Genomic DNA, 20796 nt, shown 5'->3' with positions numbered 1-20796 from the left:
TTCTTATCAATAAATATCCTATTCTTTCTATTTGATTTGTATTTTGTTTGGTTTTATATTCAGAAGTAAAATTTTATTTTACCCCATGATTTTTTGTTGAGAGTGGTGATTGGGTGAAAATTGATTTATTTTTCTTCAATTATCTGTTTAAGTTGATTTTGTCGCCTTTTTTTCCCATTGTAATTACTTTTTCTTCATTTCTTTATTCTTCCCTTCTGTTCTCTTTCATCATCTTTTTTTCCCCCCCATGGCATGATCCAGTTTGGTAGTCAATGGGTAAGTCTCATTTTTTTTTTCTAAAAGCACATTTCATTTGAGTTATTATTTTCGTAAATGTATATTTTTTTATTTCCATCTTTTAAAATTAAAATTATATAAATTTATTTTCAGATTTTTGGCTTCTCTGTTCGCATATATAAGGCTAACAGCTTACAATAACATAGCAATAGTCCAAAGATTCATTAAAACACTAAATACTTATACCTTAAATAATGACAAGGGGAATGTTTCTCGCCTGTTAGTCTGCAGAATTTATAAACTACTCTTAGAATTTTAAAGATAAAATTATTTAAAACCAAATTAATTCACCTTCTTTTAAATTGAAATCTGAATAACTATAGGAGCAGAGTGATAATTAACATTTTTCAAGCATTTATCTACAGTATACTTTTAATACCAAAAGAATTTCAAGTTTGGAGCTTTAGATGACATATAGCCCCTAAAAACTTGAACCAGGAGGCCACACCCAAAGTCACTTCATACAGATGAACCCAGTGGTGGATTTCAGTGAGTTACAAGCCCACCAGTGATACAGTCTTTCCTCCCACTCATGGCCTAGGATGTGATCATCATCAGAGGTAAGGGAGAGGCAGGCCAGTGTCATGAGACTTCTGCCCTCCTCCACAACAGGTCATCCTAAAATACTACCCCAGAATCCCTGAGGTACAAGGTTGGAAAACCTTTATGCATAAAGGATTGACTAGTGTATACTTTTTTCTTTTTTCATGAATCAGAATGTCTTTGTGTCCGGTAGGTAAGTTACATCTTACAAGTCTTACAGTTGACAATTGGGAATCAAACTCAGGGTGACTCTTCTTGGGCTGACAATTCTCATCTAAGCAGAAGGGCTTAGTTAACTATGAAAATAGATGAGAAGGCCTACTACTTGCGAATTCTATACCTATTGCCCCAGATATAGACATTAGCTATTTGGCCATAATTTGTATTTATGCATGAATACACAATTTTATTCTTTGAGCAATTCAGCAGAAAAAAATGTATTTATATTACCATAGCATACAACCTTACAATTATATCAAGTAACGGATATGTGTTATAGAATGTTCAGTAATTATCATTCTCTGATCACTTACAACATGATTTATTATATCTAATTATCTGAATAAGTAGGCAGCTAGCTTAGATACCAATGGCTCCTATTTACCTCCTCATGTTTTTTTAATACCCAGATGTAAGCCTTTGATTGTCTGCCTGAGAATATTATCTTAAGTTCCTCATAAACCCATTCTTTTCTCATCTGGTTTGTGGAATCATCTTCCATTAATAATGGGTTTATCCATTTGTTCTTATTTTAACATATACTGCAGTACCTGACATGCAGTAGGCACTTTAGTAAATGTTTGCTGAGTGGATGAACAGATTTGTTGTCACTGCTTTAAAAATCCTCCCCTGTAAGAAACAACTTGCTGTAGTACTTAAAAGGAAAAACAGGCACACACACACACAAATGATGAACATTGTTACATTGTCAAATGATTCTTTACATTAATAGGGGGGTGGTTTTGAAGAGTAATCTACTACTGTTCATTATGTGTGCACCTGTACATTCACACCAGAGACAATTAGTTCCCCACAACTTTCACACAATTAACATAGTTCAAAATGTGCAGGTGTAAAACCCATTAGCAACCCTGAAAAAGTGGTAAACAAGAATTTTGTTGCAAAAGAATTTTATATTTCGTTTTTTCTCTCCAGTAAACATACCCACATAATTGCATATGCCTTCTCTCTATATATATGCTAAGTTTTGGAATTGTTGAAAATTAGTGTATACATTACATATACAGGTGAGCCAATGGACTTCATTTATAAAAAGCAACAAAGTTGTTGAAAAAAGCTAGATCATTAGACAATTTGGAACCATGTAAAAATATATACTACATAGTTAAACGTAGCCGCAATGTTTTTTCTAAATTATAAAGAAATTACCTCTCCAAAATCTCTAGTAAATGTGTTATATTGTCATCTCTGGGATAAAACTTGCCCAACTCCTTCCCCACAATGCATTCCCTTCTGTGCTTCTAAATTATGATCCTGTTTTTCTTACATGCTACATGATGATGCAAACATGTTCCACTGAGGACCAGAATAGGGTTTAATGGAGTGATTAGTGGGTGAATGATCTGTTCATGTGACAGCTGTGTGAAATGAGTCAGCAGTCTCAGGCCAGTCCCTCAGGGACAGATGTCAAGATCACAAAGCCACCTCAGTGTTTAGAATCCTCATTATCCATAACTGCACAAAAGCAGATGACTACCTGGGCTGTAGGCATTCATCAGCCCTCAGAACCACTTCATTCCATGGTCCCATTAGTTGAGGATGAAGGTGAAAACACATTAATGTGGCAATTCAGGGGAGCAAGGGGCCCTACTTGGGCCAAATTTGTTCTCAGTTAAAATAAAATGCATCCATTTCTGGAACTAACAATCCAGTACCTTTAAAATATTATATACCCCAAGACAAGGTCCAAAATCTTTTAAGAAAGCTGGAATTCACTGGCATCTGATTAGTCTTCATTTCATGAGTATGTTTGTGTAACAACAGTCAGGTGAAGTGGTGCTGTTCACCTGATTGTGGAGAGGCCAGGATTTCAGACTGTGTCTGACCTGTGATTTCCCTGGGCTTCGTGAAGTAAGGATTCCTGAATGGTTATCTTAATGTAAGTTCAGAATCACCTGCTGGGAAAGCAGGCACAGTTTGCCTTTGAGGGCAGATGTGGGGAAACTTAGCTTAAGAATGAATTGAAATCTAACAAAGCCCTAGAATCTAAGATTATCAATCCAGCTTGAAGTATTCAAAGAATTTTATTTTCTTCTTTTAAATTGCAACTTTTGTTGTAGATATGGGGGTACATGTGTAGTTTTGTTACACGTGGGTATTGAGCGTAGTACTCAATAGGTCGTTTTTCCATTCACATCTCCCTCCCTCCCTCTCCCCTCTAGTAGTCCACGGTGTCTGTTGTTCCCATGTTTATGTCCATGTGTTCTCAGTGTTTAACTCTCACTTGTGAGAACATGCAGTATCTGATTTTCTGTTCCTGTGTTAATTTACTTAGGATTATAGCCTTCAGCTGCATCCATGTGGCTGCAAAGGACATGATTTTGTACTTTTTTATAACTGTAGTATTCCATGGTGTATATGTACCATATTTTCTTTATCTGGTCTACCACTGATGGACACCTAAGTTGATTTCATGTCTTTGCTACTGTGAATAGCATGGCAATGAACATACAAGTTCAAGTGGTTTTTGTTTTTGTTTTTGTTTTCATTTGTTTGGTATAGTGATCTGTGTTCCTTCGGATATGTACCCAGTAATGGGATTGCTGGGTCAAATGGTAGCTCTGTCTTAAGTTCTTTGAGAAATATTCAAACTGCTTTCCACAGTGGCTAAATTAGTTTACATTCCCACCAACGGTGTATAAGCATTACCTTTTCTCCGTATTTTTTCTTTTTTTTGTCTCCTTCTGTCGCCCATGCTGAAGTGCAGTGGTATATTCATAGCTCACTGCAACCTCGAACTCAGGCTTAGGCGATCCTCCCACCTTGACTTCCTAAAGTGCTGGGATTACAGACGTGAGCCACCATGCCCAGCCTCTGATAAAAATTTTATAGATTTTTATTGTTGGAAACAAAAATGTACCAAAAATGTTGTCTGTTATACTAAATGGGAAAAAAAAACTATCAATTTTAACTTAAAAATGTCTATGCAAATAAACTCTGTTTTTACCTGTGATCTCTTTTTGCATGTTTATGTCTTTGAAAGTTATCTGAAAATTCCTAAAAAGCTGCTTTTATGAACTAGTTTAAGCACACCACTGATCTTAGAATGTTTTAACCAGCCACTGAACACTCCTGTACCCACCCCAGATGAACACACAATAACCATTGTTATTTTGGCAGTTTTTGACTTGCCTTATTTTAAATGTGTGCACACACAAATATTACTTTTACAGATAATCATTAATTACATGTATTGACATATTTCAATTTCTGGTTTCATCCTTGTTCCTTAATTCTGCAACTTCCTTTTATGTTAATTTGTCATTTTCCTGAAATACATTATTTAATACATTTTTTAGCAAGGATTAAAAAAAAAAACACAGAAAAAAAGAAAGTTGTCTGGGTCCCCTAATGAATGACTTTTTCTAGCTAACTTTGTATACCTATGTATGGCATATGTGAGTTATTGTCTGCAGAATATATATGTAAAATGGGAATTCTCGGGCCATCTTTTCTCTCACACTCATGTGCCTATACCACCTCCACCAACTGTGCAGCCAGAGCAGATTCTGAAAGTTCCCAGCAGTTGTAATATTAGTGTAAGTCATATCTAACCAGATACATTTACAATAGCAGAATCCTATATTATACAAATCTAAAACCTCACACTATTTGGATTTACCCCTTGGGTATTAAATTTAAGATGTATACTTCTTTCTTTATTCCTTTGTTTTTAACATTGTATGTGTTTGTTTTTGTTCATTCATTCTCATTTTCTCTCCCTCCCTCCCCATCTCTTCCCTTTTTCTCTTTCTCTCTGCTTATGGCTAGATCAGGTATCAAAGCAAGCAACAATCTACAGGTGTGTATTACAGGATAATTTAATGGTTCCTAGTGTCCATTGACTTTCACTGCTTTTCAAGAAAATGGGTATCAATGACCTCTTTTGTGGCTCATCCCTTGATTTTAAGATTTGCCAGAATCAATTCAACCCAAAAGTTTAACATGTAGAAGCTATGTATTTTATATACAATAGCTTTCTGATGACATTTGATCTCTTTGAATTCAAAAAATGAAAGTTATGAAAACAGAGAAAAACGTTGGGGATAAGGCATATTTAGGAACCTGCTTGGAAATCTGGGTGCCTCAATGCCTGCATGCTTTGGAGCACTTTCCATGTAAGAGGGAAGTGAGATGCTTGAAGTCCAACTCCTGTATCTCTTTCTTCTTCTACCCCAAAGAGGTGTATCACGTGGCTTTTAATTTCCTCTTGCTGCATACACTGATCTGGAGCAAGAAGGACGTGAAACAGGAGTGGCAGAGCAGGAGAGCCAGGCAGAGCTCATTTGCATAAGCTTCTCCATCGCACAGTCAGCTGCACAGCTTTCAGCCAGGAGCTGGGGGGCCTTTTTTAGTAAGTGTGTCTGTGGAGGGATTACCCTACCCATCAGCCCGTGCACTGGAATTGTTCAGCTGGTCTCAGATATGTTCATGTGTGGGCGTGCCTGGCTCAGAAAATTATTAATAATTTAGACTGGATCAGAAGTTTAACTGCCAGCCAGCTTTTTCAGGCTCTTTTTCTTCTACCTGTTTTTCTGTCTTCTCTCTGCTTTTCTCTCCCCTTTTCCTTCTCTTCAAGCTATCTCGAAAGCAAAAATATCAGCACTCCTGGAATAGAAATCCACTGTTTATGTTTCAATTCCATTTATCCTCTGGGGAGCACAAATTTTGGAATCGATAAAGGCTTTAAGTGAGACAGACACGCTTTAGTGAGTGCAATATGTGCCCAGAAAATTCCACTTTCACATCAATGTGGTTAATTTTAGATCACTCATCATTATGCACTTATATTCACACCCACACACACTCAGACTCACACAGAAAAAGAAAATAATTCAGACACTCCAAAATTATCCTTCCTTTCTTTATTATTTATGCAGGTTTATGATAACCACTTGTAACTGTCGGAACCCTTGGGGAGAGGGGTGGAGTGTCATTCCTGAGTATTCCAAAGCAGACCTAAGTTGATGTTTTGTTCTGTGTGGAAACTTTGAGACATGTTTTCAGCACAAAAAAAAAAAAAATAGCTTTCAAAAACTTACATCTTAAGAAACCATTCAACCAGCAGTGAAGTTGGTCTAATGTTTATATTGACCTGAGCACTTTTACTCTATGCATTTTGTTAGCTATTCCAAGAAGCCTTGAACCATCAAGATAGGGTTAGTCTTTACAAGTCACATTTTCTGTGAAGTGGCTATTGGGGACAATCAGTTGTCAGATAAATGCTTCTAAAGGAAGAATTACTGTTTAAATGGATGTGCCTTCACAAGCCTTGGAAGCCAAAGCTTCTGCTAATTTAAGAATGGAGCCCTCTAGTATTCTCTAAAGAAAGGAAAAAAAAAGTCTTTCAGGTTGATTTTAAATACATCTTTTTTTGGTATTTATTTAAAGGCATCTTTTTCATGAGGAAGCGGTAATAAAACTACGGGGAGTGAGTGATGTTTCATTATACCTTTTATGGCCTATTAATTTGTTACCATCTATTCACCTTTGTTGATGAAATTCTAATTTTGCCCTTGCTCGAGCATATTGTAAGAATTGTATAAACTGCTGCTCCCTGTGCTGACAAAAAGGTCCTTTTAGAGTGAACAATTGGGAGCTCATTTTATTTCTAGAGCACATTTAAAATAACTTATGAATGAGAGTTGTCAGACATGAAATGCAGTATTAATTAAATCTTTTTCTAGTCTTTTTGCTTCTCCAGCTAAACCAACCCTTTAGAAAAATACATGGCCACCTTAATTATAGAGGAGAAGACAAAAAGTATCCTTCACATTCCTCTGCCTGAATAAGAATAAGAACTCAATTCATCTAAATAATAACCCCATTAGCTGCTTAACTCAACAGTGCACATGGGAAAATTTTCAAACTACAATGTAAAAAGTGTTGACTGGGTGGATCATTTTCAAGGTTTTGTTCTTTTAATGTTCAAAATGATCATTTTAAATAAGTTGTTTATATGTGTTCTTTTTAAATTTCTTAAAATACATCAGTTACTTTAAAAAATAATAACTTAAAAATTGTATTGTGGTGAAAGAATATAGTAAGATATTGCTTCCTTAAGATTTATTGAGAATTTCTTTGTAAATGGGTACATAGTAAATTTTTATGTGTGCTGAAAATTAATGTGTTGTTATTAAGTATTGGGTGTGGAATTCTATGTATCATTCTTAGAAGAAGCTTGTTAATTACATTTAAGAAATGTTCTATATGCTATACCAGTTCTACATATTATAAATGTTTCTGTAGTGGATACTTTAAAAAAATAAATAAATAAATAAATCTGATAGATCATAACTAGTAGATTTAGAGCATTTATGACTGATGACAAAAGTTTTGTGTCCATATCAACTGATTAGTTTTTATCTTTTACTATCTAGCAACAGTACCATTCAAAAATAGATGATCTGATCGACAACAGTGTAAAAGAAATCATTTCACTGTTAGTTTCAAAGGTAATGTATTATTTATTCACCTTTTTAAATCAAAGTGAAAAATTTTCATTGGAGAATTTTTTAATGTTTTTAAAGATCTAATTGAGAAAAAATGTAGTTTAAAAGATTAGGGCAGGAAAAAATTAGAATTTTCAGAAAAGTTAGGAGCAAAAAAAGGTTAGGAACACTATGTCAACAGCTTTTGATTTTTTTGTATATAATAAATTTTGGCTTTTCCTACAATTGTTGTCATTTTAAAACTAACTCTTCTTCCAGTAAAACCTTATTATGTCACGTTCATGCTCTCATGCTATTTATTTTAACTCCATAGCAGCTTTGAGTAGTCATCAGTCCTTGAATTTAGCCCATCTGTGGTGGCGACGGCACTAAGGCTCTAGATCTGTTCTCAGAGACAGACAGAGAAAGCTGCAGGGTGACATCTGAGGTCCTCCATGCCCAGGAGTTTCCCAGGATTTCCAATTTGATGCTCAAAATACCTTTGATAAAATCTATGATCTTTCACTGTATAAGTAGAGATGAAGCAGTGGGCACATCATTTAGTGATTAGATGATTTAGATTCCCACTAAGGTGTAACAGATGGTCATGGGTAGCATTTGAGATCGGGGGCTGATAAGGAGAGGAAGAGAGAACATGAGAGCACCAGGAGTTTAAGAGGATGAACAGAGAGAATGGTCATGTTCCTAGAGGCACTTTCCTATAAGCAGATATATCCCATCCTCTCACAAGGCTTCATCAAAAAGCCCCAAATCAGGTTTCTTCATAAAACAACTGGAAGGATGACAAGAAGCAAAGGTAAAACCGCCCCAATTTAACAGACAAAAGACATCCTGTTTAGAAAAGAAAAAAACAGAAATGCCCCATGAACACGAAAAATATTAATCCTCATTAATTAAGGAATGCAAAGTAAGCTACAATAATATACTATTTTCTCTAGCAAATTAGCATACATGTTTTTAAAGTAACATTCAGTTTCAGGTGAGGCAAGACACTCACCTTTCCTACATAGGGGAGTATAAATTGTTACAGCCTTTCTGGAAAATAGTTTGGAAATACATCAAGTACATTAATACCTTTTCACCTTTTTCTATTTTGTCATACTGCTTAGATGCACAAAATATATATTATTGATACTTGCCACATTATGTCTTACCAATATTTGGAAACAACCTTCATTTCTAATGAGGGAAAAGGTAAAGCAAATTATGGGACATCTGAAAAGATAAAGCAAATTATGGGACATCTGCATTAAGAAATGATGCTTTCAAAGACTATTAATGATAAATGAAGAGTTTCATAATATAGTATTAAGTGAAAACAGCTGAATATTTAAAGGTGTAAAATATGATTTGAATTTGCATCTTATAGGAAAAAGACTGTTGAGATAAACACCAGAATGTTAACAGAGCTTTTCTCTGGGTAATGGGAGTATAGTTAATTTTTTATTTCATCTTCATTTTTTTTGTATTTTTCAAATTATCTAGTGGCATGTCTTAGAGTGGAAAACAACCACAAAGAAAAACAATGTTAGAATCACACCACCTCACCAGCTTATTTTTGTTCCCCTGATTTTTACCACTGCACCAAATACCTACAAATACAGATACCTCACACACTCACCAACAAGTGGATAGATAGAGAAAAAAATAATAGGAAAATCATAGGAGGAAGGGGTGAACCACTGGAGAATCAAGCTCTTTGAGGAAGAGCAGTGAGATTTCCACCCTCTGAGGAGCCCAGCACAGCAGTTTGCGTCACCACACAGTCAACGCACTACAGTGAAATAAAGTTAACTTCGCACCTTCTTCTCTGTAAGGCCTTCAGGGAAATTTTATCCAGATATAACCAACCCATGAACATAGTCCTCATACGGAAGTTGCCTTTTGTGAGAAGTTTGCGTAATCGGCATCATTCAATTACATGCTAGCTATAAATGATATAAGGTTTATCAGGCAGCAAGGAAAAAGTCCAGCAAGTTTTGCTTTGGGGGTGGGAAGGAAGAGTACAGAGAAGGCAGATGGGGCTGCATGTCATCTCTGCATCCATTTCTGGCAAAGTAAGACACTTAAATTTTTCTATATCAAATACATCTGGTTAATTTTAAAAATAGTGTATTTGAGCTAAGGAAAAGATATTCTAAAATAACCTGCACGGTCCACCGGTAGCTACTAGCCGCATGTGGTTGTGGAGTACTTGAAATGTGGCTAGTGAAGCTGAGAAATTAAATTTTTAATTTAATTTTGATTAAAAGAGCCTCGTATAATACCGGATATTATATTTAGAAATCAGCACTAGATTATGGTTTTTCTCCATGCCTAATTTCTCCTGCTGTCAAATTGTACTTCTCTTTAATTCTTTGGTTGAAAAATATAAAATAAGTTTACTTGATAGGTTGAACCAAACATCTCAAGCTTCTATAAGAGATGACAATAATTGATGTTTTTTAAAAAGATGATGCAAATTAATCTCCAAAATTATGATATTTTTTAAACCATTTTATTGAGATATTAACAGACAAAAAAATTTGTACATGCTTAGTATACACAAGATGAGTTTGTAGGGAAGTGTACAGCCATGTAAGTATATAATCATAAAACCATCACCTCAAACTGTACCATAAACGTATCCATCACCTCCCAAATTTTCCTCCAGCCCTCTTAAATAATTATTTCTGTGTGTGATAACAGTCACATAAGATCAGTCCTCTTAGCAAATAGTATTGTTTTCTATAGGCCCTATGCTGTACAGTAGCTCTCTAGGACTTATTTATCATGCATAACTGAGACTGCTTTTGACAAATATCTCCCCATTTCTCCCTCCCCTCCGCCCCTGAGAAACCAACATTCTGCCCTCTGCTTCTATTATTTTGACTATTTTAAATTCCCCGTATAATTGGTACTGTGTAATATTTAATCTTCTGTGTCTGACTTATTTCACAGAGCACAATATATTCCAGGTTCATCTGTTTGTCTCAAGTGACAGGATTTCCTTCTTCTTTTGAGGCTGAATGATATTTCATTATATGCACATAACTCATTTTCATTATCCATTCACCTGTCTCGTGGAAATTAAAGTTGCTTCCAAGTCTTGCCTGTTGAGAAGAATGCTGCAAAGAAATGAGAGTGCAGATATCTCTTCGATATACTAATTTCAATTCCTTTGGCTATATACCCATTAGTGGGATTGCTAAATCATATGGTAGTTCTATTTTTCATGTTTTGAGGATTCTACACACTATTTTCCATAGTAGCTACACCAATTTATATATCCACCAACAGTGGGCATTTTCTCCACATTCTCACTAATACCTGTTATCTTTTGGGTTGCTGATAATAGCCATCCAAACAGATGTGAGCTAATATCTCACTGTGACTTTGATTTGCGTTTCTCCAAAGATTAGTGATGTTAAGCTCCTTTTCGTATACCTGTTAGCCATTTATACGTGTTCATTAGAGACATAGTGCTTTGCTCATTTTTTTAATTTTTCATTTTTTTTTTTTTGCTGTTGAGTTTTAGATGTCAACTCCTTATCAGACAAATAGTTTGTAAACATTTCCTCCCATTTTGTAGGTTGCCTTTTCATTATGTTGATTGTTTCCCTTGCTGTGCAAAAGCTGTTTTACTTGATATAATCTCATTTTAAAAAAAATTTTGTTGCCTGTGCTTTTTGTATCATAGCCAAGAAATCATTTCTATGGCCAATGTCAAGAAACTTTTTCCCTATGTTTTATTCTAGAAGTTTTATGGGTTGAGGTCTTAAGTTATTTAATCCATTTTTACTTGATGGTGTTTAGTTGATGGTTTTGTTGATCCATTTCTTTATGTTGTAAGATAAGGGTCAAATTTTATTCTTTTGTATGTGTACACCCACTTTTCCCGGCACTATTTATTGAAGAAACCATCCTTTTCTCTTGGCACTCTTGTCAAAGATTAGTTGACTGTATGTGTGTGGGTTTATTTCTGAGCTCTCTGTTTTGTCCTGTTGGCCTATACATCTCCTTTTATGCCAGTAACGTTGTTTACATTAAAAAGTTTACTTTAAAAAGTTAACATTGTTTACTTTTTTGATTATTTTAGCTTTGTAATAGATTTTGAAATTAGGAAGTGTGGTGCCTCCAATTTATTCTTTTGCTTGAAATTGTTTTGGTTATTTGAAGCTTTTTGTGGTTCCAGATGAATTTTAGGATTGCTTTTTCTGTTACTTTAAAAAAATGCCATTAGGATTTTGATAGCGATTGCATTAAATGTGTAGATCACTTTAAGTAGTGTGGACATTTTGACTATAATAATTATTGTAATTCATGAACATGGGATTTTTTAATTTGTTGTCTGCTTTAATTTATTCAGTGTTTTATACTTTTCAGTGTACACATTTTTTGCCTTCTTGGTTAAGTATATTTCTAAGTACTGTATTATTTTTGATGCTATTGTAGATGAGATTGTTTTCTTAACTTTCTTTCCAAATAGTTCATTGTTAGTATACAGATATATGAATGACTTTTTAAAATTATACTTTAAGTTCTGGGATACATGTGCAGAAAGTGCACTTTTGTTACATAGGTATACACCTGCCATAGTGGTTTGTTGCACCCATCAACCCGTCACCTACATTAGGCATCTCCCCTAATGTTATCCCTCCCCTATCCCCACAGCCCCTGACAGGCCCCAGTATATGACGTTCCCCTCCCTGTGTCCATGTGTTCTCGTTCAACTCCCATTTACAAGTGAGAACATGCGGTGTTTGGTTTTCTGATCTTGTGATAGTTTGTATTTGATTTTTTTTTCTGCAACTTTACTGAATTTGTTTATTCTAACAGTTCTTTTTTGTAGAGTCTTTAGGGTTTTCTACATGTTAAGATCATGTAATCTGCAAACAGAGATAATTTTACTTGTTCTTTCCTGATTTGCATGCCTTATATTTCTTTTCTTTTTCTTCTTTACTTATTTTATTTTATTTTTTTGTCTACTTACTTTGGCTAGGACTCCCAGTAGTATGTTGAATGGAAGTGGTAAGAGTGGGCATCCTTGTCTTATGCTGTATCTTAGAGAAAAAAGTTCGTTTTTCACCACTGAATATGATGTCAACTGTGAGCTTTTCATGTATAGCCTTTATTATGTTGAGATAATTTCATTCTATTCCTAATATTTTGAATGCTTTTATTATGAAACATTACTTAGTTTTGTCAAGTGTTTTTCTGCATCTATGGAGATGATCTTGGTGATTTTTATCCTTCATTCTATTAATGTGGTGTATCATAACAACTGACTTGCTTATATTCAAACATCCTTGGATCCCAGGGATCAATCTCATTTGGTGATGGTGTATGATTTTTTAATGTGCTGTTGAATTCAGTTTGCTAGTATTTTGTTGAAGATTTTTGTATCCATGTTTATCTTGGCTTACAGTTTTCTTTTCTGGCAGTATCTTTTGTCTGGCTTTGGTATCAGGGTGAAGCTGGCCTCATAGAATAAGTTTGGAAGTGTTCCCTCTTCTGTTTTTTTTGGGTTTTTTTTTGTTTTGTTTTGGTTTTTTTTTTGGTAGCGTTTAAAGAGAATTGGCATTAATTCTTCTTTAAATGTTTGGTAGAATTCGCTTTTGAAGCCATTTCTTTGTTGGGAGGTTTTTGAATACAGATTGAGTCTCCTTATTTGTTATCGGTCAGCTTTATTTTATTCTTTTGATGGTGTCATGTTTCCCTGATTCTTCATGATCCCTGTAGCCTTACATTGGTATCTGCACCTTTGGAAAAACAGTGACCTTTTCCACTATTTACAGATTGACTTCAGCAGGAAAAGTTCTGGATCACTCACCCCAGCTAGAAATTTTGTGTGGGCCAGCTGTTAGGGCCTGTGGGCAGGCATAATGCCAGGGTCCACAGGCAGGATAGATTGTGCTTTTATTTCATTGAGAAAAACTAAAACATCTTGTAAGGCAATGATTCTTAAATGTTAGCACACATACACAAAAAATTACCTGAGAGCTGTTAAAATGCAGATTTCCATACCCCAATCTCCAATGATGCTGACTCTTAAGTTTGGGAAGAGGGGAAGGAATGTGCATGTTTAACCAGCTACCATGATTATTTTACAATAGGGAACCATGAGCCAGACTTTGAGAAACACTGCTCTGGTGAATCTTCATCCAGACTGGCATGTAAACCTTTAAACTTCAGGATATTAAAAAAAAAAATAGCCTATAAGACAGTTTGTTCACACTGTTTTTACCAAGGAAGAAATAACTTTTTTAAAAGAGTTTTGAAGTGCTTACTGTGAAACTGCCACTGTAACTGTACATTTGTGACTTTATTTAAGCCTTATAAAACCTATGAAATGAACATAGAATAAAGTACTTCGCATAAAATTATATATTGTGACTCTGCCCCTAATGAAATGGGCAGCCTTATCCTCAGTCACTGATAGGAACATAATTCTCAAGTCCTTTATTAAACTGATGAGCGTCAAACACCTAATTAATTAGTGAGAATCAGGATTCAAACCTCTGAGCTTCAGATCCTTAATCCAATGCACTTAACTGATTCTACATCTCTGGGAAATCCGTAAAGAGCAACTAGCTCATAAAAATTAAAGTATGTGGTTTCTACATTAACTGTTACTACACTGGCAAATTCTAAGAGTCATGTCGTAGACATTTTTATATCATAATAATTAACTCAACATAAAGTAGATGAAAATAACAGTGAATTTCTCGTATCCCAAATATTTCTTCCCATATTTTAATTGTTCTGTGCATATTGATAAATTTATTTGCTGCATCTGGATAAATAATAAACTGCACTTTCTTCTTTTTACCTCTCCTCTTCAAGCCTACCTTTAGATCCTCTTCTTACCTCACATGTTGTCACAAATAACATGAGAACGAGCCCAAGTTCTCAACCACACACAGTACTCAACAGTATGTGTCCCTCCCTACTATATACACATTTTATGTGCCTAGAAAAGGTCTTGGCCTTCCCTGTCTGTGCCCTTCTCTCTCCACTGGCAACTAAATGCTGTTACTTCTTGGGCCACCATCATTGGTCCTCTATTGACCTTTTTCTACAAATTTCTGTGACTTTTCCACTTCTGGCTTTAACTCTATGCTTGTGATTCCCAGCTCCGTATGTGAAAGGCAGTGCAGAATCACAATTAAAAGCCCAACTTCCGACCTGGGTTCAAATTTCAACTCCTCCACTAGCTGTCTGATCTTAGTCAAGTTACTTAAACAAGCTTTCTGTGGCTCAGTTTCCTCTCCTATAAAGTAGGAGTAATATAATAGTAGCATTTATTAGTGTTAGTGAATAGTAAGTAAGTTAATACAGATAGAGTCTTAGAACAGTGGCCAACACATTGTTAAGTATTAGTTGATATTATTATTGTTTCTCTCATTTTTATCACCTAAAACCCTGTATTTCCCGTTGCTTTCTGTACATCTCTACAAGGTCAATGTCTAAAAATACCCACATCACCGCCACCCCACCCCAGGTGCCTCTTGTTTTGCATTTGCTGTCTCCATTGGCAGTACTGATCACCCCATTGTAAAATCTCATCATCCTAGGGTCCCTGTCTTTATAGAATCTGCTCAAGCACGTCACACAGGAGGACATCAGGGCCTTGAGTCAATCTCCTAAACACTCCCTTTTTTGCCTCATTCCATTCTCACTAGCACTACTATAGTCTTCAGGCCCTCATCATTTCCTCATTTAAATTCTTGCCTCACTGATCTCCACCATGGTCCCCCACTTCACCCTTGATATGGTTTGGCTGTGTTCCCACCAAAATCTCATCTTGAATTATAATCCCTATAATCCCCATGTGTCAAGGGTGGGAGCAGGTGGAGGTAATTGGATCATGGAGGTGGTTCCCCCATGTTATTTTCATGATAGTGAGTCTCACAAGATCTGATGGTTTTATAAGCATCTGGCATTTCCCCTGCTTGCACTCACTCCATCCTGCCGCCCTGTGAAGAAGATGCCTGCTTTTCCTTTGCCTTCCGCCATGATCGTAAGTTTCCTAAGGCCTCCCCAGCAATGCAGAACTATAAGTCAATTAAACCTCTTGCCTTTATAAATGACCGAGTCTCGGGTGTTTCTTCATAGCAGTGTGTGAACAGACTAATACAGCCCTGAAGCCAGAGTATCTTTCCAAAATACAGATTTGACCATTTATTGCCAATGCTTCATATGTTGTAGGCATTCCTTACTCTCTGTGCCATCATTTCCTAAATTGTGTCTCAGGACACCTTGTACTTGAGTTTTGTTGATGTCCCGTGAGATGAGGTTGCTAACCCATTTAGGGAACACTGTATTCCTTGTAGTTTAGGATGATGCAGTGTTTGAGAGTGCAGTGTTTCTACACTCAACCTGTCCTGGGGCCCTTTATTCCAGAATTCCTAATAATAACTTGCAGGAATTAATATTCCTTAGAATATAGTTTGTGAAAGGTTGACCCACAAGAAAAACTTTTTAGCATCACCTACAAGTCCCTTCACAGTATAATTGCTCTTGTCCCTATAACACTCTCCCCCACATCTTAAACTCTAGCTATTCCAAAGTTCTATTGGTTTCATAGTTTTTCCAGACCCTTGTGCCTTTTCACATTCTGCCCCCTACTTGAAGAACCCTTTTTTGCTTTCTTCTTATAATTCAACTAGAAAAGTCTTGGTTTGCTCTCCTTTGTAGAAGACATCTTACCTCTTCCTAAGCAAATTTAGCCCTCTCCTTACCCAGTGCCCTCTATGTCCACTTTCTCTGCCATTTCTTCACGGTTATGTGTGTGTCTCTGAATCCTGTTTATTATTCTTTTTACACTGCTTGTCATATAATCCAATAGATGAAAGTAAATCTGGAAAATGCTAAAGAAATGTGCTCTGGCATCAATACTCCAGTTCTTGTCTCTAACCTAGAACATAAAATAAAGTACTTTGCATACAATTATATACTGTGACTCTGCCCCTAATGAAAAAGGGCAATATTCATTTTTTTAAAAAGGATTGAAATTCACAGCCATGAGGCAAGGTAGAGTTTCAGGATGTAGCTCTGTGCCAGAAAGTATGTTCAATGCCAGGGATACAGTGCTAAGCAAAACAGCAGGGTCCCTGTCCTCAGGGAGTTTGCTAACCCTTGGAGGAGACACACTAACAAACATAAAATGCAACCCATACAAATGTGTCATGTAGGATAATCTGTGACCGAATAACTCATTTAGTCAGGGAGGACAGGAAAAGTTTTCCCAAACAAGTGAAGCTTGAGCTGAGTTCCTAAGAATGAAAGAGTTAACCAGGAGAAGAGAGATGAAAGGATCATTTAAGTAAGAGAAACTGTAGAAACCAGGGCCTGGAGCAAGACAAGGCTGCAAAAGTGTGCAGAAGTACTAAGGAGCTTAAAGTCTTTATCCCAAGAGCAATGGGAAGTCACTGAAAGGTTGGAGAGTGTGGATAGGGAATTAATCAGATTTGCATTATAGGAAGATTCATCTGACTGCCTCTAGCAAACAGACTGGAGAGGGGATAGTCTAGAAGCTGTTACTTGGTCTCTGGTGAACTAATACAAAGACATTTGAGATGTACAATGAAAAGGGAAATAGTAAGGAGTACTCTTAGGTTTATGGCCTGAATGTTAGTGTCATTCCTGGGTGCAGGCTGTCCTGGAAGAGGAACAGATTTAGAGAGAAAGACCATGATGTCAGTATTGGACATGTTGAGATTGAGCTGCCTTTGAGACACCTGAGGGAGGAGATGTCAAGGAAGGTATTAGCTATTTGGGTCTGGAGCTCAGAGGAGGGATATGGGGTCAAAATATTGATGTGATTATAAGATTTCAACAATTGAAAACAATACTGTATCAGCAGCCACTGTTCTCAGGCCAAGGTGCTGTAACTGGAACACCTATGGAAAAGAGGGAAAGTAACCTTCAAAGAAAGGGGAAGGCTGGGAGCAGTGGGTCACGCCTGTAATCCCAGCACTTTGGGAGGCCGAGGCGGGCGGATCACGAGGTCAGGAGATCGAAACCATCCTGGCTAACACGGTGAAACACCTTCTCTACTAAAAATACAAAAAATTAGCCGGGCGTGGTGGCGGGGACCTGTAGTCCCAGATACCGGGAGGAGAATGGCATGAACCCAGGAGGCGGAGCTTGCAGTGAGCCGAGATTGCGCCAATGCACTCCAGCCTGGGCGACAGAGCGAGACTCCATCTCAAAAAAAAAAAAAAGGGGAAAACCCAAAAATTCTTCTAGCCAGAAAGACTTCAGTAATTTTTACCAAGGGAAAAAAAATAGGAGCATTAAACCTTACCAAGGAAAGGGTACAAGAAATGTCATATTTATTGCCACTTTATATTAAAATTAAACAAACCAAAGTGCGGGATCATCAGAAAAGTTGGATTCTAGTCCCATTTTCTTATGTTACCAGCTGGGTCTCCTCACATGACTTATTTTCCTCATCAAAAAAAGTGGGGGTATTGGGTTTTTTAAAAACTGACAGCCTTTTCTCAATCTAGAACAAAAGTCCTACACACATATCTGCATGGAGCCTGCTGGTGGCCTGCATCTGTTGTCTCCAGGCTCTAGAAACTCATAGTACATGGAATACTGGACTTGGAAGAGTCCTGAGGTCATCTACTAGGGACTTTTCAAACATTTTCATAGTTTTAAGATATATTTTTATATGCTTTAAAAATGTTTATAAAATATATTAATGTCTCAAATATATATTAGCACTGCAAAATATAACACCAATCAAAGCATTGATGTCAGTCTGATTAAGAAGGGAAAGGAGGCCTGGGGCCCTGCCTGGGTGGCCTCATCTTTCAAGGTAGGACTAGTCACCAGTCCAGTCTCCCTGTTCACAGATGAGGAAACAGAGGCCTAAGGCCACATAATAGATGTCAGCAGAGCCAGGATTTGGCCCCTGTGGTCCCTAAGCTTGTGATCGCTCCACAACACCATACAGAACTCAGCAAGACCAGGGAGGGAAAGAGTGGTAGCTTCACCCTCCAGTCCTCTTGTGTCCCTTTTATATCTGGGTTGTACCGGCCAGGCTGTGGGTCCCTCCATGCATACATTCTGTGAGACCAGCTTGTAGAGTCCAGCTAGAGTAACCAGGTGGAGCAACTCTTAAGTCAGGTAGATGAAAATGGGATACATTATATATAGCAATGAAAATGCCAAGGCTGGGTGCAGTGGCTCATGCCTGTAATCCCAGTATGTTGGGAGGTCGAGGTAGGCAGATCACTTGAGGTCAGGAGTTCGAGACCAGCCTGGCCAACATGGCAAAACCCTGTGAGATAACGCAATTATTCAGGTGAGCCCAGTGTAATCATAAGGTATTTAAAAGGGGAAGGAGGTGGCAAAAGAAAAGAGTCAGAGAAAAAGATGAGATGGCAAAAGCAGGGTTAGAGAGATGCTGTGTTGCCAGCTTTGAAGATGGAGGATGGAGACCATGAACCATGAAATGCAGGCAAGAAGCTAGAAAAGTCAAGAAAACAAATTCTCCCCTAGAGCCTCCAGAAAGGAACTCAACCCTATTGACACTTGAATTTTAGCCCAGTGAAGCCTTTGTTAGACTTCTGAACTACAGAACTATACCATAATAAACTTTTGTTGTTTTAAGCACAAAAAAAAAAAAAAAAAAAAAAAAATAGCTGGGCATGGTTGCGCACACCTATAATCCTAGCTACTCAGGAAGCTGAGGCACAAGAATCACTTGAACCCAGGAGGCAGAGATTACAGTGAACTGAAATCACGCCGTTGCACTCCAGCCTGGGTGACAAAGTGAGACTGTCTTTAAAAAAAAAAAAAAAAAAAAAAACTGGGGGAAGGCTTAGAATGTGGTTAACAGAGCCAAGAGTGAAAAAAATGACAACTCTCAGAAAGCACTGCTGAACAGGGCCTCCATCAATGCTGGGTATGAAGTAAAAGATCATTTCTGTAATATCCAACTTCCTAGATTCTCAATTATTGCAAAAAAAAAAGGATTTAGGAAATAATATACACTTTTCCCCCAACTATATTGATACAGATATACGGGTATATATACATTCTCTCTCTCTCTCTCTCTCATAACTTAGAATATTTTCCCCTGGATTTCTCTTAAGAATAGGATAGATAGAAGATAAATCTGATCTGACTGCCTAGATTATGTAATTAAAGTTTCTTGTTAATTTAGCCTGGTGAAATTAATTGCATTGAATTTACTCAATTTACTTGTTTGGATCAAGGCCATATATTCAGAAGGCACCTGTTAAAATCCAAGTATGTGCCCAAAAGGAATAGCATACAATATTAGGAGCCTTTAGCAGAGAGAGAATGCAAAGTAAAATAGTTTATTTGTGAGGGAACAATGAAAAGGAAGAGTGAGAGAACACAGTGTGGTGAATTCACCAACATCTGGTCTAGGTGTGCTGTTTTAGAAGTTGTCCTAGATACTTTGCAGAACAAGGTATGTTATGAATAAATATCTGCTGTCAGACACTCTCCCTCCTTCCTATAGGTGTGCAGGATCTGGTAAGACCTTTTAGGAGTCAGTTGGAATAAAGCTTCAAATAAGTAGTTTCACAGCTGGATTCACAGAAAGAGGATGGGAAAGAGACAATTGTATCGTGTTATTATACATATATATGTGTGTGTGCATATATATATATATATATATATATTTTTTTTTTTTTGAGATGGAGTCTTGCACTGTTGCCCGGGCTGGAGTGCAGTGGCACAATCTCGATTCACTTCAACCTCCATCTCCCAGGTTCAAGCAATTCTCTTGCCTCAGCCTCCCAAGTAGCTGGGATTTCAGGCGCCTGCCACCATGCCCGGGTAATTTGCTTTTTTTTTTTTTTTTTTTTTAGTACAGGCGGGGTTTCACTATGTTGGCCAGGCTGGTCTTGAATGCCTGACCTCGTGATTCACCCACCTTGGCCTCCCAAAGTGCTGGGATTACAGGTGTGAGCCACCACACCTGGCCTCGTTTTATTTTATTATTATATATTAACATTCTGATTTAGGGAAGACAACCTATTTTCTCCTAGTTCATGATATTCTGGTACTGTGTTCACATTTTTTAAGAATATGTTGTTAAAACATGTTTATTTTTAATTTTTTAAAGTTTTTTAATTAGATTCAGGGAGTACTTGTGCAGATTTTTAACAATACTAGTTAGTCCTGGTCTTAACAAAAAAAAAAACAAAACAGCTATCCCATCCTCCCCCACAGAAAACACTTAGTTTTTCATTTTCAGCCATACTAGGGATGTTTGTGTTTTCTGTGGAAGATT

The 20796-nt window shown here is 36.9% G+C and overlaps 1 protein-coding gene across 3 annotated transcripts in view; it reads left to right on the top strand.

Moving 5' to 3' along the window:
* CADPS2 (calcium dependent secretion activator 2) overlaps window positions 1-20796 on the top strand; it is a 567688-nt gene that overhangs the window by 498326 nt on the left and 48566 nt on the right. For all 3 annotated transcript variants that reach the window (XM_024250127.3, XM_054559726.2, XM_054559723.2), the window contains 2 exons: window positions 262-276; window positions 7461-7535. In XM_024250127.3, coding sequence (XP_024105895.1) covers window positions 262-276; window positions 7461-7535 — 90 coding nt within the window. The remainder of the gene's footprint in view (window positions 1-261; window positions 277-7460; window positions 7536-20796) is intronic.

The sequence above is a fragment of the Pongo abelii genome, chromosome 6 (genome assembly GCF_028885655.2).
Source record: "Pongo abelii isolate AG06213 chromosome 6, NHGRI_mPonAbe1-v2.0_pri, whole genome shotgun sequence".
Taxonomy (NCBI): domain Eukaryota; kingdom Metazoa; phylum Chordata; class Mammalia; order Primates; family Hominidae; genus Pongo; species Pongo abelii.
This window is presented reverse-complemented; position numbering and strand designations above follow the sequence as displayed.